Genomic DNA, 24,040 nt, shown 5'->3' with positions numbered 1-24,040 from the left:
TTTCTGTGACAGGTGGCTGTGAAAAACAACATTGATGTCTTTTACTTCAGCTGCCTAATCCCTCTCAACGTGCTCTTTGTGGAGGATGGCAAAATGGGTGAGTGCTTTGGGGTGTGTGGTGAGCCTCCTTCAGCCAGGCTGTGCTCCCAGTGCCCAGCTGGCTGCAGCTGTCTCCTGACTCAGTTTCACCTGTGCCTTAACCTTCAAGCCATTGCACCTCAGCAGCTCTGCTCTGGTGGCCTGTCCCTGTTGTCCTCCAGCTCCAATACTGCCAGAACCCAAGTCCCCTCCTCTCATTCTCTCTGCCAGACAAGGGGTGGATCTGTTTTATTTGAAGCTGATTTTTTTGATATTTGTTTGGGTTGGGGTTGTTGTAGTTTTGGGATTTTTTGATGGTTTGATTCACTTGAATGGGTCTAGATTTTTCACTGGAATTTGTGTATTCCTAGTCACCTTTATTAAATTTTTGTTTGAATTAGCTGGAAGTTGCCAGAAAAGCAGCTTTCACTAACATAATCCTAAATGTGTAGATCTCCTTCCTTCTTGTCAAATCCTGCATGTTCTTGGCTTGTAAACAGCTCATATAGCAAAGACTGTCTCTCTTTTGGGGGAGGCCAAAATCCATCAAAGCTTTGCTGCTTTTACAAAGAGACTGAGGTAAATTCAGTAATAAATCCTGGATATGTCCCCAGCAGGGCAAAAATTTATCAAAAGCCCTTTTGTGTGTCTACCTTGGAACAATTGTGGTGTGTTAATTATTGCTGGGGTCCTGTGAGGATCCCAGAGTGCTGAGGGGTTTTTTTTTGTTTCTAGAGCGCCAGGTCTTCCTTGCAACATGGAAAGATATTCCAAATGAAAATGAGCTTCAGTTCCAGATTAAGGACTGTCACCTGAATGCTGGTGAGTAGCTTCATTCTGCCATGCTGAGAGCACTTTTGATATATTGCCATTAAAAATCACCTTATTAATATCACCTTAATAAAACAGGCTGATGGCTAATGAAGAGGTAAGTATTGCACTTTTCACTAGAACAGCCTGGGATCCTAGGGCTTGTTTCAGTCAAAAACTTTAGCTGGGTCTCCATAAAAGCACATCTAAAATCCCAAGTCTTTGATTTGACTGATGTGTGTCTTCCTTTCATTCTGGGCCTTGTATTCTTGTTTTCCCTTTTATACTTTGCTTCCCTGCAAATCTGCTCTTTAAATGGAGCTGAATATGGTGTTGGGGCTGTTCAGCAACCCTGTCCTGCTGCTGTGAGTTTTGATCAAAGTGTTCCAGCCCTACTGCATCACCCTGGGCCACTCACTTCACCTTTTGGCAGCTTCTTTCTTCTTTCTGTTATGAAAGATTTAACCCTACAGACACTAGAGGGTGTTGGGTGTTTGAGGAGGACAGGCCATATGGGAAGGGTCTGTTGTTAGCTGAGATCTTGATGCATTTTCATCATGTTTGGTTGGCTGTAGAGTTGCCTCTGTGAGCATCTTGTACGTGTGACCTTACTACTGCTGAAGGATAAGGGAGTGTAAAAGAGTGGAATGGGGCCAGCTCAGCAGCTCTGCTCCTGTTCTGGAGGTTCTGGACAGGAGCCAGGTGATTCTACCAAAAGCTGCTCTGTTTCACAGATGAAAGTGTCCCTATTGATTACCAACCCTGTAACCTTTTTATTCTCTCATGCCTGCTATTACACAATGAACACCCTCGTGCTTCAATAGCAGACAGAAACCATGGGTCTCTTTGTACTCATAATTATTACTATTTTGGAGTATAAAAGCTGGAGCACGCAAGAGGAGGGGAATAATAGCAGCTGTTGGACCTTATGACTTGATTTCACTGTGGGGTTTCAAATAAGAACAACCTCTGTGCCTCCCCCAGTCCTGCCTCTGCTCCTGACCGAGCCTGGCATTGCCTCTCTCCCTGCACTGCAGAGCTGCTGCTGCCTTCTGCCCTGGCCATGCCCTGGCTGCATGCAGGGCTCTTTATCTCCAATCAGAAACGCTGGAAGCTGCTCATTTTGGTGTTGAGGTGCTGCCTGGAAGGGGATGTGGTTGGGAAGATTGGTGGTCCTGCAACCTGACCTCCCCCTCCTCCCTCTGGAAGAGGATGTTATGAAACGTGGAGTGACAGAATGCTCCCCATTCCAAAGGGGTTTGCCAGCTCAGGGCCAGACTGCTCAGGGTCTGGGATGCTCAGAGGAGAGCAAGTTACCAGCTCTCAGGAACACCAGGCAGTTCCTCTCAGTGGGATCTGCAGCCTTTCCCAGGGAGGAACGTGGCTGCAGAGCCTCTCCAGAGCACAATCCATCCCTTGGGGTGCTCGGGGGAGTGCAGGACCTGCCAGGATCTGCCAGGACCTGCCAGTCTCTTTGGCAGAAGGTGGGTCTCGCCTCATAAACAGATTCCAAACACTTCCAGCCACTGAGGCTTCTGTTTCTGTGTTTCCACTGCTGACACCTCCTCCCTCTTGCAACTCCTGCTTGACCAGCTGGGCTTGGGCACGGGGCAGGCCAAGAGCTTGCAGGAGGGGAAACCAGGGAAATCTTGTGTGCTTGCCCCTTGTATTTTTTCTACCAGTGCAGCCCTGACTCAGCCTGGTCACCTTGATTTCCTACAGGCAGTAACCTTTTCTAGCTCAGACCATCCTTAGAGCACCAAGCCTTGCTTGCACAAGGGTCAGCCAAATCCAAACCCCTTGGAGTGCTGGGATTCCAGCATCCTCAGGGGTGCAGACTTCTCACAGCATGGCAAGTGAGACACTAGGGCAGAGGCAGAACAGGCTGGGTGAAATCTGGCAGGAGCTGAGTCCATCTTCCAGTTTACACCAGAGCAAGGGTGTGTGCCTGGCCATGTGCCTCAGTAGGGTGATAATTCTTCAAGATTCACAATCTTGATTGTTTAAATCCAGTGAAAATAGTCTTAACTATCCATTCTTCCAAGAAGAGCAAGTCTGGATAGAAAATCTTTAGGAACTTGATCCTTGTGGAGGAAGGGCTGATTCTTCTCCTGTAGGAGATGTGTAACCCCAATAAAGCTTTCCATTTAGGCTGTCAGTGGTTGTGGTGCTCTTTGCAGGTTTGCAATGCACAAAACTCGGCAGATTTCAGCAGCTCCTCACCAAACCTGAGCAGAGGCTGGGTTTGTGCAGCCCTCCAGCACAGGGAACAGCTCTGGAGCACTGCTGGCTCCTTGGAATGAGCTGTTATCCCTGCTGGGATCTGCTGGGATCAGTCATTCATCTCTAGCCTGAGCCAGCCCACCAGGTGGTGAGTGCTCAGAGACACCATTCATGCCTCAGCCTCACTGATCCCAGCCCAGTGACGTGAGTAGAGCTGGAGCTAAAAATACTCTGCTCCCAGAGCTGTGCCCTAACACAGCTCCAGCAGCCACTGGGAGCTGTGTGGAGCAGCTGTGCTGGGAGAGGCTGGTCAGGAATGTGATCCCTGCACCCTCAGAGCCTGGCTCTCCTTCTCCCAGCTGCAAACAGCCTTTGCTTTCCTGAGTTCTCATTCCCAAAGCACTGAGCAACCAGAAAGTCTTGGCTGCTGCAGGTAGCCCAGAGTTCTCACATCTTGCTGTGTGAGGAGCAGGGCTGAAGTTCTGTGCAGACATCCTGGAGGCCCTGCAGAACAGTCAAGCAGGGGGTGCTGCTCTTCCTCAGTTGAGAAACTGAAATTTCAATTTCTTTCTCTCTAAACACCCTGCACATATTCCCTATTTAGATTTTACTGAGGGAAAGGCAGGAATCCTGGGAGATGCTGCAAGGAAGATGCAGGCAATGGACCCTATTGAGGGTTTCTAGAAAGTGTCTGGACTGAGACAGGATTAATCAAATAGGTGAAGAAATAAGGAAATGAAGGTGAAAATGAAGAATGCTGCTCAGGGGTTTGGAGCTGGGGAATTACAAGAGTGGGTGATGAAGAAGCTGATGGTCAATATGACAGACATGATAGCAGCTGTGTGCAACCAAGAGGTTGGGATGTGCCTGGGAGGTGTTAGGAAATGGGGAGAGGGAAGGGCTGGACAAGAGCAGGAAAGAGCCAGGATGCTGCTGTGAGCCCCTGAGTGGAACTGGCTCTGAAGTGAGGTAGGCTTGGAACAGGGATTTGTTGGAACAGGGATTTGTTGGAACAGGGATTTGATCCGTCAGAAAAGCAGTGTGTGAGTTTCTTGTGCATCAGAGCTGTCTGTCACAGTGCAACATCACCTTACAGCACCTCCTGTGCAAACTGCAGACTTCTCAGGTTATTGCTTTTCCTCCTTCAAACAAAAACGAGATAAACACAGACAGACAGCAGAGAAGCTTCTGGGGGAGTCTGTGCTCCCAGGCCTTTGTAGGTGAAAGACCCATCCTGTGCCCACAAGGCAAGCCAAATAGGATTGCTTTGAGCTTTGGTGGCTTGCAACAGGGATGGCAAAAAACGCTCCTGTCCCTGGCAGCTCATCCCAAAGCACTGAGCGACCAGAAAGTCTTGGCTGCTGCAGGTAGCCCAGAGCATGGCAAGTGAAGCCAGGGAGAAGGTGCCAGGCTGTGGGATGAGGAGCAGGTACCTCTAAGTGGGAAGTGGGGTCTGATCTGTGGGCGTCTCCACCATCTTTGCTTCCCAAAAAAGCAAATCCTGGACCTTTGAAGGTATTCCCACCATTCCCCAGTGACTCAGGGAGAGAGGAGTGCTTAATTCTGGATTTGGGGCTCAGGTTCCCAGTGGTGAGAGATGGACCTGGTGTGAGTCTGTTCCTGAGGGCTGCAGCTCTCTGGCTGTGGAGGAACAAGTCCCTCTGGAGCTGTATCATGGGGCCAAGGTGTGCTTGGGATGCCCTGCACATCTTGAATTCATCAGAGCTGTTCTGTGCATCAGCCTCTTAGGAAGAGGTTGGGAAAGTTCCCTGGAGAAAACCTCATTCAGAAATAATGAAAACACAAGGTCATGGTTATAGCCTAGCATTCTCTCTCTTATTAATCCAGTGTTAAATTAATTGATTTGGGGTTTTTTAAATGAAAATACATTAATCTAGTGCATGAAAATAGATTCCTTAACTGTTATAGCTCAAATATTCTGGGTGCTGTTGGTGCAACTGAGGTTTCCCCCGTAACTGAGCGTGCACTGAAGCTCAGTTTGCCTTGTTTACACTGGGTTTTATTCAACATGCTAAATTTGACTAAATTCTAAAGGATCACTACATTAGGATATGCAAATCAGATGAGCTAAATGTTTTTCTTTTTCCTCAACACTGCTTACCCAAACCCACAGAGTGAAAGAGGATGAGCTGACTTGCACATGGAGATTGCCTCCCATTTAATGGTACTCCATCAGTTGCTGTGCTGTCCAGCACAGGAATTTTGGTTTTACTTGTTCATTACTGGTCCACAATTTGGTGTAAAGCAGCAGCTTTCATGTTTGGAGTTTAACATGGCTTTATTGGTATGCAGTGGTCACTTTGTTTTTCTCCCCCAAATAATTTGCTAATGCCAGAACAAGGAGAAATTGGATTTTATTTTGATGAAACAACCTGGGGGACAACCCATACACAAGCTTGCATGGTATGTTTATTTTTTCTCTATGTGCAAATCTTGTCGCTGATAGTTTAATAAATTACAGAACTGGTGCATATTGCATGTCTTGGAAATGAATGTACTGTCAGAACATTGCCCCAAGTGCCTCCCCACTGGATCAGCCTGTGCTTGGTATTTGAATGCAGTTCTTGGCTGGATGATGCTCAGAACCACTCAGGTGCTGCTAGAAATGGCACAGGGATGTTCTGGGTTATCACAGCATAAAATATAAGCATTAAATGGTGCTTTCTGATACGGAGTGCTTGTTGCAGATTGCCACAAAGGTCAGACAAGGTGTGTGGTCAGTGTTGGCTCTGAGTTGTGCCTGTCCTTTGTGCACACTCCCTGCCAGGTGCTCATCTTGGCTCTCTGAGTTCAGATGTGAAGTTCTTAAGCTGGTGAGCAGAAGATTGAAGCTCATCCTTTGCTTTACCTAGGAAAAAAGTGCTGTTAAAAAGGGATTGGGTCCCTTCAGTGCCAAGGAGGAGACCTTGTGAGCTGTTCCTCCCTGTGTGCCTGTGTTTCCATGTGCACTGCTTGGTTGTGGGACTGAGGTCAAGAATTCTGTTTAGAAAGGAAAATACAAGGAAAACAAACCAGCCCTGAAAGCTGGGCTGATGTCAGAGGCTTCCCTGGTCTTGGTGATGGCCAGACCTGCCTGTGTCCTCCTTTTGTGCTTCAGGAGGGTTCTGAGAATAAACCTTGAGAGCAAAGAAGGTTGCTGTGCAGGGCCAGGTGTGGCTTGTGCTGCTTTGCTGAAGGACTTGTGTGCTCTGCTTTGCAGAGTCCCCAGAGTCACCCAGCCCTGCTCCTGCCTCCCTGGGCTCTGGGGGCCCAGGCTCAGCTCCCTGCTCCCAGCAAGATCTGCCTGGGTTTATTTTATTTATTTTTTTTTTAATAAAGGCTGTGCTGTCACATGGCATTAGTGGTCCTGCCTTCAGCCAGCCACTGCCTGCCACTGTTGCTTAGCAACTCTGATGATCTCCAAAATCCAAATTGCTGATACTCCAGAGCACAGGAGGGATGGGAGCTGCTACCTGGGGGGAGAGGGGCTCAGTTCTCACCAGGCCCCAAATCTGTGCTTGAAGAGGGGGCAGGAGGGTCAGGCAAGCCAATCATCAGCTCCAGCCTGCTCACCATTGCTCTGGCTGAGGCAGGGCATCTTTTGGTGGGGCTTTTTGTGCTCTTTGGAGGATAACTGAGGTCAGGGGAGCAGAAAATAGGCTTCCTAGGGCTTGCCCTGCCTCACTTTCCCTCCCTGTATCCCCCTACAAGCACGTTCCTGCTCTGAAATCTGCTCCTCAGCAGAGGCTGGGGATGTTTCCATGGCAAGAGGAGCCATCACATGGAGATTGTGGTGTAAGAGCAGCTGCTCTGTGGCTGTGTCTCACCTGCTGAGCTCCCTAGACACAGCTCCCCTGCTGTGCCATCACACCCTGTGATATGGGGTAGCAGCCAAAATTGCAGCTTCTCATTCCAATCCTGCATCCCTGCTCCCCAGGGAATGCCTTTACTCTGACAGCATCTCCCAGCAGAGGGGAGGCTGCTGTGGCAGGTGTCAGGGTTGCTGGAGAAAGTCCTTGCCAGTAGTTCCACCTTCAGAGGGGTGAGGTTTAACCACAGCCTGTCAAAATGGGGCAACAAAATCCCATTTAATGCCAACAACCCTCTCAGACAAGGATGTCCTGTCTGAGCCTGTGCTCGTGTTGGACTCTGTGCCTTCCCAAAGGCCTGGAGGCTCCTGCTGATGGCTTGGGAACATGAGAATATGGGAACTGGGGCTTCATTCCTGGTGGGTGATGTCCTTGCAGCATGGATTAATCCCAGCCAGGCTCCCTGTGAGCAGGGGACTGCTCTGCACTGTCCATTTCCCAAGTCTGGCTGAGTTTATTGTGGAGAGGAGGAGTATGGGTGGGAGGAGGAGACAGGCAATGAGGGGTTTTAAGCAAAAGATCTCATTAGTTACATATATCTGCCAGTTTCCATAGTAACTGGGGAAGAGAGGAAGCCTAAATCTGAGTGAGTCTGGGTAGCTGCATGCCTGAACCATCCTGGACCTGCAGGGAGCTGCTCTGGAGCCCAGGGAGCAAGGGGTGCAGCAAAGGGTCCAGGCTGCCCTGGGGAGAGGCAGTGGATCCAGGTGTCTGCATCAGGACGTGGATTTGCCCTTTGCTTCCTCCTCCCTCCATTCCCTGGGGCATGAACAGGCTCTGCTGTCCTCTCTCCAGTCCCTCAGCACAGACTGGTGTCCACTGTCAGATCTGGCACCCTGTGGATCCTGTGTCTGTAGGTGCAGGGATGGATTAGAGCTGCATGGTCACTTTGTGCTGCTCCTCTGCTGCTGTCCTGCTCCCTGTGCTCCTTCAGGTGGATCCCACATTTCCAGTCTCTGGCCTTTCAGTGCAAGTTGGTTTAAGGCCATTTCTCTCCCTCATTTTTTGTCAGTAGTGCCCAACCTGCTCTGAAAGACCCAGCATAGATAAAGTGTTCCACCTGCCCCAGCAGGGAGTTCAATTTCTCCTGTTGGGCACCAGGAATGGGAATTTGCCAATGATGCCTTGGGATCTTCCACCCAAAGTGTGACTGTGCCCCTTTACAGACATCCACAGCCTGATGTTTGCTCTGTGCTGAGGAATCCCTTGGCATCCAGGGGCTGCTGGTTTGGGTCCTGGTGTTCTGTGTATTTGCCTGTTCTGGTTTCCTCAAAAAGTCCCTTAGAAATAATGTGTGTGGCAATGACACCCATCCAGGTGTGCAGGTGAAATCACACCTCCTCTGCAAGGGCTGAGGTCAGGCTGTGTGTTAAAACTATACCACAGCCCTGTGATGTCTAGAGACAGTGTCTGGGGGAGGAGGTTTACCCTTTCAATTAATTGCTTTTTAAAAAAGGGAAAGTATTTTTACTGCCTTGTAGGACATTGACTTGGCCAGAAGTGTCTGTGTGTGAGTCGTAGGAGGGAGCTCTTGTGGCTGGGACAGGACCTCAGAACCTGAGCAAGCCTCAGGCTGTTGTCTTTGTTCTTTTCCACCTTCATCTTCTGACTTTTTGGCTGCCTGTAGGTGGATGGGGGTTGTAGAGAAAGCAGAGTCCTCTTCCCCTCTGAGCAGCCTTTAAAGTCTCACCTTGATGAAGTCCTGAGTGACCCAGGGCAGTGAGAGCCCTGCAAAATGGGCAGATACTTACCAAGAGATCACAGCCTGAAGGGACTGAGGTGGGTCCATGGGGAGAACTGGAATTTTTTTCTCCTTGTGTCACGTGTGCTCCTGTCCCCAGGGAAGGAGCCAGCATTTCCCTGTGCCCTTGCATCCTGGGAATGCTCCCCAGGGCTCTCCTGTCTCTGCAGATGATGGATCTGAACTAACAGATGTCTTTTTTCTCCCTTCCCTCCAAAGACACTGTCTCCAGCAAGCTGCAGAACAACAATGTCTACACCATTGCCAAGAGGAACGTGGAGGGGCAGGACATGCTCTACCAGTCCCTGAAGCTCACCAACGGCATCTGGATCCTGGCCGAGCTGCGCATCCAGCCCGGGAACCCCAACTACACGGTGAGGGGTCACAGCAGAGGGCAGGGCACAGCCTGGGCTCCTGCTGCCTCACCCACACACTGAGCTCTTCCTCCCTGCCCTTCCTCCCTCCCTGCTCGCTCGGTGTTGAGGGAGATGCTGTTAATTTGGCTGCAGGGCTGAGGAGTGCCTAACACGGGAAGAGTGAGGAGCAACAGAATTCCCCTGCTCTGTCACCAGTGAGCTGGGACAGTGCCTGCTCAGCAATGAGCAGTGACTTGCCAAGGTTACCCAGAGATAAAGCCAAGAGATATTAGCAAGGAAGCATTGCCAGGGTGCCCTTCCCCCTCTTAGAGACAAGGGGAAATTTATGCCCCGCCGTGTTCCCGGCTGTCTGTGGCCCTGTGCTGGCACCAGCCCGGGGCTGGTGGGAAGCTGCTCTCTGTCCTGCTTCATGCACCCCTGTGACTCTTCTCTTTGACTTCACTGCCCTTCTGAGGGACCTGTGTGTCTCTGGTATTAGAGGATTTATCTCCTGTTGGAAGCTGTGCCAGGAGTTTCGAGAGAAGTCTGTGGTCTGGGGAGCTGCGGGGTGAGTGTGAGCGTTGGAAGGTGATTTAAAGTGTTTGCACAAGGTTTGATGCTGCAAGCCTGGTCTCAGCCTGATCTTTGCTTTAGAGAGGAGTGACAGCCAAGTTTGTGTCCATCAGGACTGAGCAGCAGATCCTTAGAAGCCCTTGGGTTTAGTGCTGTGATTTGCAGCCTGAGGACAAGCACAGGTCCCTTGTCTCAGTTTGGGACCAGTTTCCTCAGTTTCCTCCTGCCTGTGGGGCCGCCTACATTTGCTGAGAATGTGGGAACCCCACAGTGGGAGTTTGCTTTTGTTTTCCTCCTGCTTACAGCAAGCTCTGAAAGGGCAGTTTGAGGTCGCTGATGAAGAAAGCAGGAGGGATATTCTGTGTGATTGTCAGCAGCCACGTCCAACCCATTCCCAGCTGCCCTTGTGGCCGTGGCAGGAGCCCCAGCACTAACCTCTCCTCTCCTCTCCACAGCTCTCCCTGAAATGCCGAGCTCCAGAAGTGTCCCAGTACATCTACCAGGCCTACGATGCCATCTTGAAAAACTAACAGGAGGTGGAGCCTGTGCCTCACCCTGCAGAAGGAGGGGGGAAAAGGGGTCCCCAGAACCTCCTTCACCGCCAGCGCAGGGGAAGAGCACTCGTAACTGGAAGCAGCTGTATTCATGTGTAGGATTTCAGTCAAAGGCACTGATTAAACAAGGTAGCAATTAGTATCCACGTGCTAACGATGATAGGGAACAAGCCCCTTTGGTATTTTTAGCATCCATGGAGTTTGTAACCACTGCTTCAAACAACTCCCGTGTCCCCCTCGCCCCTCACTCATCCGTTCTCGTGGGCTTCTCTCCATTTTGTGCCAATGTTCAGTGTTTTCTAAATGGCTTTAGGTGTAGTTTGGATTTTGTAAAATAACTGCTCGTTGGAAAAACAAAAAAACACCGAGCAAAAACCACACGTCTGCTCATTAAAACAAGGCAAAAGTGTCGAAAACATAACACTGCACTTTATTTTATATTTTTATACTTTTTTTTTTTTTTTTGAGTTTTTCTATTGTAATTGGCTGAAAGGGAAGGTGATTGCAAGGAAGTTTTGGGAGCCCTGCAGGGACATGGGGCTCTAGCAGGGTGAGCACGGCCTCGGGGAATTAGGAACAGAGCCATCAGTTGGGTCCTAGGAGGAGGATGGAGCCCTAAGGAGGGGTTTTTGTTACTCCTTTGCTGGCTTCCATGGTGTTTTCACTCCAGCCATCTCCCTGCCTCATGAGCTGGTGATTTGAGGAGTGAGGCTGCTTTTGTGTGGGGAGGAGCAGCAGGCCTGGATGGGTAACAGGGCAGGGGTGGATGAAATGAAGGAAATGAGCCTGTTCTTAGAGCAAAAGGCTCGTGCCAGAGCTCCAGGTGTGGTCTCTGCATCCTCACCCATGTGCAGCCCCTCTTCCTCCCGTTCTTTCCGTGCCTGCTGAGGCCAAGCTGCCTCCTCAGCCATCCCTGAGCTGTGCCCCCCTGTCCCAGCGCTGGCCCTGGCAATTCCCAGGCTCGTGGTGGCACATCCAGATGTGGCACTGCCACTTCCCCGGCGGGGCTGCAGTGTCAGCCCGGCCCCCACAGACAGGGGCTGCTGCTGGCAGTGCCCCAGGATGCCAGGGGAGTGGAGTGACTCTCCCTGTTGCCATGCTGCCCCCAGACCCCAGGCTGGGCATGGTGGGAGATGGTTTGGGCTTGGCAGTGGGGCACTCAGCTTCCAGCTGGGCTGGGTGGAGCAGCTCATGGAAGGGTTTCTCCCGTTGGCAGCTCCACTCTTTGTGCCCAGAGACACACAGTGGCCAGAGCCAGCCAGGTTCCTGCTCCAAGTCCCTGTCCCAAGCAGCCCCATGCCCTGGACCCTTTTTTCCAAGCTCTCCCTTAGAGCCAGGATTGTTTCCCTTCCAGTCCACAGCTGTGGAGTCGCCCCATTGCAACCACTCAGTGCTGCAGCAACAGCAGTGAAAGCAAAGCCTCTTGCATGTCCCTGCTCCATCCATAGCTTGTCCTGCTTAATCCAAGCCCCAATCCAGAGCAGCCTCTCCCTCCCCAGCATGCTTGGACATCTCCTCCCCAGCTAACAAAGCTCTTGCGTGTAGCAACCCCCCTGTTGTCCTTTTAGATGCCACTTTCACAGTCAGTAAACGTTTCACGGTGGGAGATCGTTCATCAGGGCTTTGGCACTGACTGCAGCCAAGAAACCAGTGCTGGGAAAAGGTCACAGTGTCCTGGGAGAGGCTCCAGCAGGACCCAGGAGCTGCACGACCCTGAGGAAGGTGGTGTCCCTGTGTAGGAACCCCTGTGCTCTGGCTGGGGGTAAGAAAGTGGGGCAGAGCTGGAGCAACCCAGCCCTTGAGCCTTGCCGACATGTGCTGGGAGGTGATTTGCTCCAAGCCCTGCGGGTGGAGTGTAAAAATCATTACCAGAGCAATTAAGGAAGCACCGGTGGCACTGAGTTCGGTGCTGTGTGGGGCAGGGAGGAGAGAGCAGCTTAGAGGTGGGGAGGGGTTGCTGAGCACCCCCTTCTCTTGCTAAATTCCTTCCCAGCTTTTGGGATGGGTGTCTCACCCCGGGGCTGAGCCGGGGCTCGTGGTGGCGTTCCCTCCGCCCCTGCTCGTTCGAGTGTTCCCGTTCGTGTTGCTCTTCAGGCTTTGCCTGCCCTCCGTGTCAATAAACTCATTTCCACGAGGCTCTGGCTGCGTGTGGCTCTGTGGGAATGGGGAGAGGAGCCATTCCCCTGATGCTGGCTCTGCCCAGGGGAGCAGCAGGGCTGAAGGCTGCGTTTGGTGGGAAGGAGACTCTTTGCTCACCAGGCTTATTTTTCCACCAGCCACTTCTACAGCACAGACCTCCCCAAAGAGGAGGACCCAGCAAGTTTCCTTGGTGCCCCAAAAGCTGCTTCTCATCTCAAAGGGCAGCAGGGACAGATTCAGATGAGGAGCAGATGATGGATGTACCCATTTAGCCCTTTTGGGGCTCCAGGGGGGCTCTGTGTAGTGTGACCTGTTTTCCCTGTGGAGAAATGATAAAATCCTGGGAGTCAGTGATGTGTTTGGATTGCTTTGCAGTGCTGCTGTTGTTTTTCAGAGGGCTTTGCCATCTCTGGTCCCATGTCAAGCAAGATGGGTTGGGCTGCAAAACCTCTGTGCCAGGCCAGAGCCAAGCTTGGGCAGCCCCAAACTCAGTACTTGAAGTGGCCAGAAATCCAACAGAACAAGCAGCAGGTTTGGGGGGGTGTTGCTCTGGAGCAGGGTAACCTTTTCCCTCACCCTGCCCAGCCTTGGCTTAGCAGCACCTGGATTTTGGGAACTTCTACCCTCTGTGGAGGGCAGGTACAGTGTCAACCAGTGTTGCCCTGCCCTGGGATGGTTTTGTTTTAGAAGCAGGTGCACCTGTCAAGTAACAACAATGACAGGCTGGCTTGGGGTCCCTGATCTTGCTGTTGTGTCCCTTCATGCATCCCTGGTATGCCTGGGATGGGATCATCATTCCCTGCTGGGGTGAGCCTGGAGCAGCATTTGGCCTAACAGGAGCAAAAGCTGCTGTGGGATGTTCAGGGCTCTGCCCTGTCAGCTGCTGTCCCTTCATGTCCTGTGGCAAAGGGAAAGGTTTCATCCTCCCTCCCTGTTCTGCCAGAGGCTCCTCGAGAACAAACTGGTCTTTGCTGCTGCTGTGGACGTGCAGACGCTGTGCCCTGTCAGCAGGGACACACCAGCCCCCTGGGAGCTGCGTTTGTCATTAGCAGTGTCACCCGTGGGGCTCAGGGGACACAGGTGATGCTCCCTGAGCTGGGAACTGCTGGAGGAATTGGTCCCCACAGCCTTCCCTGTTCCTGAGGCCACGCTGTGGGACAGGGACCTCCTGAGTTGTTCCTTGCTGCTCTGGCTGGAGCTGGGGCAGATCCTACTGTGCTGGGTGGGCTTCCCAAAATCCCTGCTGCTCCCACTGGCCTCACACCCATCCTGCTCCGTGCCAGGGACAGCAGGTCCCTGAGCCCTTGATGGGCTGTGGGGGAGACAGGGACTCAGGGGAGGATTTTGGATCTGGCTGAGGCAGGAGCTGACCATAGCCACAGCTCTGGCTGTCCCCTGCTGCCGCCTGCACATCAGGACACAGGAACTCTTGGATGGATGATTTTTGGTTTGCCTTGGACTCGTGTCGCTGAGGCTGGGATAAACCTCCCAGCCAGCAGGGACATGCCAGGATTCAGCCCCACTCCCCTCCCCCCCCTCCTCGTATATTAAATTTCACACATAAAACTGCAACTGAAGAGCACCTCGGAGGGAACTGCTAAAAATAGCCCCGAGGCTGGAACCTGAATTGTGCAGGAGAGTTCATGTGCAGCCCGATCCCTGCGCTCTCCCAGAAACATTCCAGGGCTCGGCGCTGCTATAGGCGATGCGGGGAAGGGGAGCAGCGTCTCGGGCTGGTGATAACCCCAGGGACACAAATATTCCCCTGCCGCGAGCATCGGGCAGCTCTGCACGGAGATAACGCCCAGATCTCTGCCAGCCCGGGTGCAGCGTGGGACACGGGGAGGGGGCTGTGACCCCCCTTTGCCTGGTGCTGGTGCCAGGGTGGCACAAAGGCTGCACCAGCTGCCCTTGTGCCCCCCAGCCGTGGGGCTGTGTCTGCCGTCCCCTTGTCCCCCAGGAGGGATGTGGCATTGTGTTTCCCCCTGCACCCCCTCCTCACCCCGGAGATGATGTCTTTTCCCAGCCCAAGGTGCTGACGAGGCTGGGGGGAGCCCGGCCGAGCTGTCACCGGTGCTCGGGCTCAGCCAAGCCCGTGTGATCGCAGCCAGACCTGTGCAGACACCTCGGTGCTCGCTGGTGTCACAGGCAGCCGGAGTGGGGTTTGGGGGCTGTTCCGAGGAGCAGAGGGGTGCAGGGAGTCCATCAGCAGCGTGTCCCGGGGGCCTGGACCATGTTCCTGGAGGTTCAGCCAGCATCTTCCCTCTGTCCAGCACGCAGGTAAACGCTCCGTGCGGGGTGACCCAGAAATGCAGACACTGCAACAGAAATGTCCCTCCTTTGGTGGGGCCCGCGACCAGCCTGGGCTCAGGGTCCCCCCGGGCACAGAGAAACCCCCAGCCCCGCCCGCGGGCCAGGGGCCGGCACGGGAGGAGGTGAAGCGATGTGCCCAAGAGCACAGCGAGCAGCAGTGTCGGAGGAGGGAAAGACTCCCTGGGAGGGCTCCTGCCCACCTCCCCCGGAGTCTGGCCCGTGGGACTCGTCCGGGGTGGGCATGAGAGCCCAGATGCCGCTGGGCGCCGGGGAGGGAAGGGGTGACGCCGCTGCACCCAGCACACTGCAGGGGGGACATGGGAGGGTCTTTTCCCATCGGCGCCTCCCCAGAGCCCCGGGAGAAACCGGTGTCTCTGCTGGATTCCTGCGGCTCGCTCTGTGCATTCCCTGCCTCCTTCCCTCCAGGGCACTGCCCGCATCCTTCCCCGGGCATCCTCTGCATCCCCGCCTGGGCAGAGCCTCCTTCCCTCCCCGGGCGCTGCCTGCATCCCTGCCTGAGCTCTGCCTGCCTCCCTCCCTCCATCCCTCCCTCCATCCCTCCCCAGGCGCTGCCCGCCTCCCGCCTGGGCATCCCCGCCATCCCACCGGGCGCTGCCGCCTCCATCCCTGCCCGGACACCGCCGGCCCCCCCGCCGTGCCCCGGCCGGGCTCCCCGCTCCCCGCCGCCGCCCCCCGGTGTGGCCGCGCCGGGCGGGGGCCGGGCCGGGCCGGGGCTCTGCAGCGGGGCCGCCCGCCCCGCGCCGGGCTCGCCGCATGGCTCCGCCGCCCGCCGGGGCGCCGCCGGCCCGGGCCGCCGCTGCCAGGTACGGGGGATCCGCCGGGAAGGGCAAGACGGGCTGGGGGGCAAAGTTACCGCCGGGCAGGGCCGGGGGTGGCTGCCGTGAGGGGACAAGGGGGAAAGTTGAGCGCCGGTGCTCTCCGCTCCCCTTCGCCCGCCGGCACGGCGGGTGCGGGTGTCGTCCCCCCTCGGCATCCCCCGATCCCCTCCAGCGACCCCGCGGGGCCGGGGGTGCTGCGCTGCCCGGCGCGGCCGGAGCATCGCCGGGAGGGTCTGGATGCGGGGGATGCGGGGAGCGGGGGGTGCGGGATGTGGGGTGAGGGAAGCTGCCCCCGCCCCCGCCCTACGGGGCTCAGGGGTTGCTCCTTCCAGTGCCCCAGGCGTGGCAGCGTGGCCAAGGTCGCGGCGGGGACCGGAGCCACCTTTCCCGGGAGCCCCCTGCGAGCCCCCGCCCGGCCCTGCAGCCCGCGGAGCCCGGCCTGGTGCTGAGCGCCCGAGGACCCGCGGCTGGTCCCTGCTCCACCACCCCACCGTGGGGTGCCCCGAACGGTCCCCCAGCTGTGCCTCAGTTTCCCACAGTAGCTGCTTGTAGGGCCGGGGACCATCAGGTCGGGCTCTGATGTTTTTGGGGTGCGCCGTCCCCGCGTGCCAGCACAGAGGGCGATGAGGTTCTGGCGGAGGCAGAGTGGGGCTCAGCCTGTGCCCGCGTTCCAGGGACGCCTGCGGGCACTGGGTTTCCAGTTGTGCCGCTCCATCACCCTCCAGCCCCGCAGAGGAGCTGGGGACGCTGCTGTGAGGATGAAGGCTTTGTGGGGACGGGGTTGTCCCTGCAGCAGAGTGGCCCCCCGGGACCTGCAGTGACGGTGCTGTCTGCTGGCGGAGAAAGGCCCTGGCAGGGTCGGGCCTGGGGGCTCCCGCACCCTCCATTTCCCTCGATCCAGCACAGAAATGTTCCCACTGCCGGGGCTGGGGACAGCCAGCACCCCGGGGGACAGAGCCAGCAGCACGGGGGGACAGGGTCTCCGGCCCTGGCGTGAGGGGGGTGAGGATGGTGTGAGCCATGGCCCAGCCGAAGGGACCCCGGGCAGCTTGGCCACTCCAGCACCCAGCAGTGGGAACCGCTGTGCCCAGGCTCCCCCTGGGGTAAATAACCTCCATCAAACAAGCACTACAGGGTGTTTGAACCTGACACTTCCAGCTGCCGCCCTGCACTTCGGGGATGGTTTTCAGGGAAAATGGGCCAGAGCATCAGAAATTGGTCAAAGCATCCACACTTTGGGACAAAGCACAAGCTGCTTCCTGGGGATGAGAGCGAGTGAAAGTGGGACCCATCCCCTCGCCTGTGCCATCCCCATCACAGCTCCTGCTCGGGAGCCCGTGCCAGCAGGTGTTTGGACTCCTCGGACTCAGTTCCCACATCCCTGTATGTGGGTTGTCCCCCCGTGTCCCCCCACGCGTGGGCCCTGCCCCGGGGCCCCTCCGGCCTCAGCACACGCGGTGGCTCTGGGCTCACCCTGTCAGCTGGCTTGCAAATGAGTTCCCATCAAGTTAATTGCCCAACCGCTCAAAGCCTGAAACGAAACGTTCAAGCTGTCGCTCGCAGGCGCACAGCGATCTCCCCCCGCCCGGCAGAAGGCAATTCCGGCTGTCCAGGCGGAGGGAAGATGGATTCCCCGGCTTGGGACAGCACCGGGAAGGAGCAGCTGGTGACAGTGGCCGTGGGTTGAGTCCGCAGCACAGCCCGGGACCCTGCTGCTGCCGGGCTGAGCAAACCCTGAGCCGCAGACAGAGCCTTTCCTTATTCTGGTACTGAACGAGCTGAATGAGCCTGTGAGAACCTTCCTGGAACAAAGTTCACTCAAATCCTGGCTCTCCTTGGCTGCTGGGGTGGGAGGCTCCAAGGGAAACCCTGAGGTCCTGCAGTGCCAAGGCCCCTGGGTACATTGTCAGCTCCTGCTCGGAAAAACATCCCCTGAAGCACCACCAGTGTAACTCCGGGGTGTCTCTGGGACCTGACCAGCTTCTCCTTGGCCTTGCAGTGACGGGGAGCCCCGGAGGGGAAATGCATCCTGAATGGGGCTGAGGCCCCCTGCTCGGGAATATGCAGCCTCGGCACCGCGGAGGCAGCACCAGGGCAGCGGCCGGCGTGCGGCGGGATGGTGGCAACCTTCAAGATCGCCGTGCTGGGAGCCCAGGGCGTGGGCAAGAGCGCCATAGTCCGGCAGTTCCTGTACAACGAGTTCAGCGAGGTCTGCGTGCCCACCACGGCCCGCCGCGTCTACCTGCCCGCCGTGGTCATGAACGGCCACGTCCACGACCTGCAGATCATGGACTTTCCCCCCATCACCGCCTTCCCTGTCAACACCCTGCAGGTAGGGGGGCACCCGAGGGGCTTCCACCTCTGGGGGTCTGCGGTGACCCCCCCCGTGGTGGGGTTTTGCTGTTAAAATCTGTGGGGTTCCAGTTCTGCCTTTTTTGGGGATGCTTCTCCCTCCACATCAGGGTTTGGTTGCTAAATGAGGGATTGTGTCCTCATGGATACTGGCTGAGCAGGTCCAGGATAAAGTGTGTTTTGAAGTCTGGTGACAACACAAGAAAGGTGGCATCCCATTCCAAGGAGTGTGGCTCTGGCATTGCCCACAGCCATGTCCAGCTGGGGCCCTGGAGCACTGGGATCTGGTTCCGTGGCTCTCAGAGCCAACAGCAGAACATTTGGGTGAAACCCAGGGGTTCCTGGAGAGCCAGAGCCCTGATGCACCCACTGCCCAAGCCAGGCAGAGCTTGTCTGCTCCTGGGAATGGCCATCACCCTCTCCAGCATTGCCTGGGCTTGTTCCTGGAGCTCAGAACCCACCACTCCTCCTCTACCCCCTCAGGCGCTTCCAAAGCACTCCCAAAAGGCAGTGTGGGGTTGGGGAGCATTGCCACCAGTGCCAACAAGTTCTGGATGGAGTTAATGGGGAAAAGGGGGTGTTAAGCTCATGCTATAACCCCACTCCCAGGAGCACAAGCTGTGTCACCACTGTGGGGAAAGGAGCTGGAGGTTCCCAGCTGTGGCTGCAGCCACTCTGGAGGGCAGTGCCACCGGTGGGGCCACCTCAATTATTTACAGTGTCCCTGTCCCCAACAGGGCCAGAGTCACAGGGGCCATGAAATGCTCCAAGAGTCCCTGTACCATCAGGCAGGAGGTGAAATGAGCACTCCAGGGGCGAGGAGAAGGTTTAAAAATTAATGGGTGAGTGCAGGGAACGAAAGGTCAGCGTGGGAAGCAGTCTGAAATAGCAAAGGGTAATTTATTGACACGGCAGCCGATGCTCACACACTCCATTAACTCCCTGCCTTGCTGCACTCCAGAGGAGGCGGCCTCTGGGAACAGATGGAGGTTTCCAGGGAAGAGAGGGTGATCAGAGGGATGGCTCTGAGGGGAAAGGAGAGGGCCATGGTGAGGGATACGGCTCTGTCTGCCGGGAAACATCGTGGACTCAGCTCCGTGCCAGGAGAAGCATCCCTGCAGTGCTGTCCTGGAAGAGGAGCAGGAGCCAGTGGCTCTCTGACGTCCTGCTCCTGCAGTGCAACACTTCTCCAGCTCAAGCATCCCAGGGAACCTGCACTGCGTGAGGAAAACCATCCTGACATCACAGGGCCTGAGCAAGCTGCCCCCCAGCACGGTGGAATAGCTGCAATTCCTTGTCTCCCAGATGTATCAGGACTCAGAGGAACCCAGAGGCTGCTGCTCCATCCCCCTGCATCTCTGAGCCCGAGGATTTCCCCAGCATCTCCCCTCGGTGAACAGGGAGGGGCTGTGTCACTCTGTGCCACTCTGCTCCCTCCCAGCTCCTTCCCCTGCTGCCCTCTGTGATGGAGATCAACCCACATCCCAAAACTCCCCTTTCCCCATCTCATTCTGATGATAAACTCGGGAAGGGCTGAATCATGGCTCTGAAAGGGTTTGCTCAGGGAGAAGTGATGCCTTTCCTCCCTGGAGAGTCTTTCTCCTTTCCAGAGGCACCCAGGAGGGTTTTGCAGTGCTGCCTGCAGGGGCTGCCGTTCCCAGTCTCACTGCTGGGATGGGAAAGTGCCTGAAGTGAGGCAGACTTTCACTCATAGCATGAAAAAAAAAAAAAAAAAATCCAGTTGTTCCCATAAACCCAAGGGCTTCCTAACAGCATGAATTTCTCACAGCTCCAGATTTTGGCTGCAGAGAGGCCACTCCTGCCTGCCTCTGCCCTGGATCCACATCTTGCTCTCACAGACTCAGTTCCTGAGCAGCCTCTGCTCCTCTTCTGTCCCTGTGTCCCCTCCAGACAGACCTGCTGTCACCTTCCTCCTCTGACCCACAGAGCTGCTGGTGCATCACCCTCAGACCTCAGATGGGGCTCAGCATCCTCCTCACCTGCCCTGCCCCAAAACCCGGGGTGCATCACTAATTAACACAGCTAATTAGCAGCTCTGGAGGATGAAGCTCTTACAGCCAGGGCAGGGGGCTGCATTCAGCCCCACTCCCAGCTCAGCTCTGTGCTGTAATTAGGCTGCAATCCTCCCTCAGGAGTGGAATTGGGGCTGACAAATCCCATTACCTCTCCCCTGGACTGACAGGGGGGGATAAGGGATCTCTGGAGATGAGGGGATGGCTGCAGAGCTGTGGGGGCACACACAGATGGGCCAGGGCAGAGCAGAGGTGGGTGCTGGGTGGCGGGGCTGCGGAATGTGCAGCCCCCTGCTGCCACAGCAGCCTCCTTGGGGTGCCCACCCCCAGAACAGGGCAGGGCAGGGCATCCCCCAGGCACAGCCGCGGGGCTGAGCCAGGACTGATCCCTCTCTGCACCTTGCAGGAGTGGGCAGACGTGTGTTGCAGGGGGCTCCGGAGTGTCCATGCCTACATCCTGGTCTATGACATCTGTTGCTTTGACAGCTTCGAGTACATCAAAACCATCCGCCAGCAGATCCTGGAAACAAGGTAGGGATGGGTTGGGATGGTGCATCCCCACGGTGGCAGAGCCCCGTGGCTCCTGGCAAGGGAGCTTGGCACCAAGGGAGTACATCTTGGCATCAGAGATGGGGTACCAGACTGGCACAAAGCCCCTTTGCAGGGATGGGAGCCCAAACACCAAGAGAGGAGCAGAACCCCAAGCAGGCTCCTCTGAACCCAGGGAGGGCTGGAGGATTCTCTGCTGCCAGCCCCCAAAATGAGCTGCAAAATGCCCAGCAAAGGGTCACAATTCCTGCCTCATTCCTGACAGAATTCCCAGGAAAACAGGATTAGCTGCCCTCTATGAGATTCCACACCAGCAGCACATCCAACACCCTTCACTTCACATCCACACCTTTCACTCTTACTCCAAGAGAGGAAAAGCAGGGTTAAGGTTGGCAGAGCTTTGAGGAGCCTGCCTGGGAACTGGCTTTAATTCTGGCTATGGATTTGTGCATTAGTGTGCCAGGCAGGTACCCCCTGTGGGTGAGCCCTGGAGATGCGTGAGGGGTGGCTGGCTGTGGAGGGGGACAAGGGGACAAGGCACGCTCCCCTTGGCGAGCCACAGCCGAGAGAGCCCGTTTGGGATGGGTTGAGCTCTGTGGGCCGGCGGGCTGTCACTCTGTGCTCCGTCCCCTGCCACCCTCTGTCACCGCCCGCCCTCCGCAGGGTCATCGGCACCTCGGAGACGCCCATCATCATCGTGGGCAACAAGCGGGACCTGCAGCGGGGCCGGGTGATCCCGCGCTGGAACGTCTCCAACCTGGTGAAGAAGACGTGGAAGTGCGGCTACATCGAGTGCTCGGCCAAGTACAACTGGCACATCCTGCTGCTCTTCAGCGAGCTGCTCAAGAGCGTGGGCTGCGCCCGCTGCAAGCACGTCCACACCACCATCCGCTTCCAGGGCGCGCTGCGCAGGAACCGCTGCACCATCATGTGAGCCCCCTGCCCCCAGGGACCCCGGGGCCGCCGCTGGGGCCGCCCAAACTCGGGGATGGTTCTGCTCCCCGGGAGGTGGGAGCTGTGCTGGAGGCACCTCGGGGGGTGCTGAGGTGACATTTGGGGACGGGGCGCCTTGGGCGGGGTGGTGCAGGGGGTGGCCAGGCTGAGGGGTGAGGGATGGCCTTGGCTAAACCCCTGAGCTCTCTCCAAGCCTCCAGTGCTTGAGGCCAAAGCCATCCCAGGGGGTTGTACAGGGGGGTACCCTCAGATTTTGGCTGTCGGTTCATCCTTGCCAGTTCCTGCCCTGGCAGCACAGGGGCAGTGCTTGGTGCTGCCTGCCTGCCGTCGCCTGCTCCTGGAAGGGAATTATCCCGCACCTGTATCCCGGTGTTCTGGGGCTGGTTCTGTCTCTGGGGCAGAGGGAAACAGGAGTTCTGCTTTTCCCCTTGTGGAGCTGGGATTTCGCCCTGTGGAGGGCAGAGGAGCCAGGTTACGTGGCTGTCTTTAGGCTCGGTCGGGTCAGAGTTCCAGGTGGAATTTCTGGATGAAAGCAAGAAAGGGGGAAAAACCTAAGTTCCAATCCTGCTCCTGATATCCCCGGGAGCTGGGTTCTGCCTTCCCAGGGCTCTGAGCTCCCCTCTGCCCCAGCACAGCCCCAGCACAGGAAGGTTTCTTCTCCCCCAAGCCTGTGAACACCAAATAATCTGGGAACACTCCTTGCCAGGCAGGTCACCCCTTTGCTACCTCTCGTCCTGGGCTCAGCAGGTGATGGCTTCACCCCAGCCCCCGGGGTGTCCCGGGCAGGTGGGCAGCCCCTGTGCCCCCCGGGTGCCCCCGGGGTGTCCCGGGCAGGTGGGCAGCCCCTGTGTCCCCGGGGTGTCCCGGGCAGGTGGGCAGCCCCTGTGCCCCCGGGGTGTCCCGGGCAGGTGGGCAGCCCCTGTGCCCCCGCAGCCCCCGGCAGCGCCAGCAGGTCCGACCCTGCCAGGTTTTCCCACAGGGATGTTGCCTCGGCAGCAACAGGGAGCTGGAGCAGCACTTCCAGTTGCATTCTTGTTTTGTTGTTTTTTTTTTTTTTCTCTCTGCATATCACTAATAGGAAAGTGAGCCCTCCATATTTTTTTAATTATTATTTTTTAATCTTCTGGTTTACGTTTGCACCAGAGCTGCAGCTCACCTGCATCCTGCCCTGCAGGGCGGGTTGGCAAAGGGCAGCCCCTGTTAGGAAATGATGATGGGGTGGTGAAGGGGGAGCAAGATGCCAAGAGGGTCGTGGTTTCTCCATGGCTGATCCCTGTGAGACACAGGGAAACACCATCCTCATCTCCTGAGGCAGGATCTGTGTCTGACCCATCCTCCAGCAAAACCATCTCCGTGATTCCCGCTGTCACAAGGAGCTGAAGGGGTTCAGCACTGCTCTGGGCAGCAAAACAGGACACCCAGCCCTCTCTGCCACCACAGCCAGGTGTCCATGGCCCAGCAGCTCCACCGTGCTCTTGGAAATGCTTCCCATTAAAGGCAGCTCCAGCTGAGCTCCAGTGCCTCTCACTGCCCCATCCCTGTGCCAGGGCTGGGGGTGCATCCTGCTCCTCCCTCCCTGCTTAGGGAATCAAACTCCTTGCTCCAAAATTTAAAAAAAAAAAAAAAAGGGAAAAAAATTAGGAAAGGCAAAAGGGGGGGGGGGGCACGGGTCCATCTCAGCCAGGAAGGGCAGTGGCACTTGTCACCATCCCTCGCCTTCATGGCAAACCTGCCTCCCCCATCCAAGCTCACCCTGTCAGGATTTATTAACACATGTAAGTCCACTTATCGATCTCTGGCTAGAGCTTTATCCCTCCAAATTGTCTGAGAAGGAAACTCCTTGGTAAATGCTAATAATAAAGCATTTATGAAGTGCTCCGACGTACACATATCAACGACTAAGCCAATACATTGTTTGTTATAACCCTGTAGCCTGCAGTTTATAGCACAATTAGTTACAGGTTTTTATAGCATCTATTTAGTATTTTGAAGAAAAAAAAAAAAGGTTATAAATATAATTGTTATATTCTATTGTACTTTATAGACAGAGGAAGTTATATTAGTAATAATAACAACTCTCACTGCTTCGACAGCATTTCCCAGCTCCCGGGAAAACGAGGGCTACAAAGAGTTACTTTCCCACGAGCCCAGGAAGGGGTAGGAGGTGCTGGTGGCACCCTGGGTGCAGGCAGGGAATCCCAGGCAGGAAGATCCGAGGTGTCCAGGCACAGGGGTTGGAGCACACGGGAGCACGGCAGCAGCCACGAGCGCCCCGCGGCCCTACTCACACCTTACTACAGATTTACCACTCACCCAACGCCACCCTGCTCCTGCTGAGAGCAACCTGGGCCTGGCACAGGCTGGGGTGTCCCCACTGCTGTGCCCAGGGCAGTGCCAGGTTTCTGCCCCCGTGCTCGTGGAGGTGATGCCTGGGTTCGGTTCGGCCCCACCAAGGATGCTTCCCTGTCCCTCTCCTCCTGCTCCAGTGAGCACCCCAGTTGCCTGGACTTGGCTTTCCTTTCCCCCCTGGACTCCTTGTCGGAGATTCCCGAGGTGTCTACACCGCCTGTGACGCCCTGCACCTCCTTCTTTGAAATTGAATTAAAAATCAGGTCTGTCCCCCTTGTTCTGTACCAGCCTCAGGAGTGTTTTTGCCA

At 56.0% G+C, this 24,040-nt stretch overlaps 2 protein-coding genes across 8 annotated transcripts in view; both read left to right on the top strand.

Moving 5' to 3' along the window:
- Window positions 1-12,339, top strand: part of AP2B1 (adaptor related protein complex 2 subunit beta 1) — a 76,464-nt gene extending 64,125 nt beyond the window's left edge. For all 4 annotated transcript variants that reach the window (XM_053995508.1, XM_053995505.1, XM_053995506.1 and 1 more), the window contains 4 exons: window positions 13-97; window positions 814-900; window positions 8,941-9,095; window positions 10,106-12,339. In XM_053995508.1, the coding sequence (XP_053851483.1) occupies window positions 13-97; window positions 814-900; window positions 8,941-9,095; window positions 10,106-10,180 (402 nt within the window). In that variant the 3' untranslated portion in view covers window positions 10,181-12,339. The remainder of the gene's footprint in view (window positions 1-12; window positions 98-813; window positions 901-8,940; window positions 9,096-10,105) is intronic.
- Window positions 12,340-14,437: 2,098 nt separating this feature from the next.
- On the top strand, window positions 14,438-24,016 carry RASL10B (RAS like family 10 member B). 4 transcript variants are annotated; one of them, XR_008440162.1, is made up of 5 exons: window positions 15,407-15,480; window positions 17,495-17,827; window positions 20,287-20,411; window positions 21,093-22,169; window positions 22,255-24,016. XR_008440162.1 is itself a non-coding variant. In XM_053995717.1 (4 exons), the coding sequence occupies exons 2-4, from the start codon at window positions 17,612-17,614 to the stop codon at window positions 21,361-21,363; spliced, it is 612 nt and encodes a 203-aa protein (XP_053851692.1). In that variant the 5' UTR covers window positions 14,438-14,623; window positions 17,495-17,611; the 3' UTR covers window positions 21,364-22,245. The 4 variants fall into 4 exon arrangements, 2 of the variants coding, with proteins under 2 accessions (XP_053851692.1, XP_053851691.1); XR_008440161.1 differs by having other exon boundaries at window positions 21,093-22,217; window positions 22,292-24,016; XM_053995717.1 differs by lacking the exons at window positions 15,407-15,480; window positions 22,255-24,016 and adding an exon at window positions 14,438-14,623 and having other exon boundaries at window positions 21,093-22,245.
- Window positions 24,017-24,040: the final 24 nt, after the last annotated feature.

The sequence above is a fragment of the Vidua macroura genome, chromosome 20, assembly GCF_024509145.1.
Source record: "Vidua macroura isolate BioBank_ID:100142 chromosome 20, ASM2450914v1, whole genome shotgun sequence".
Classification (NCBI taxonomy): domain Eukaryota; kingdom Metazoa; phylum Chordata; class Aves; order Passeriformes; family Viduidae; genus Vidua; species Vidua macroura.
Note: the sequence above shows the minus strand (reverse complement) of the source record. Positions and strands in the feature narration are given on the sequence as shown.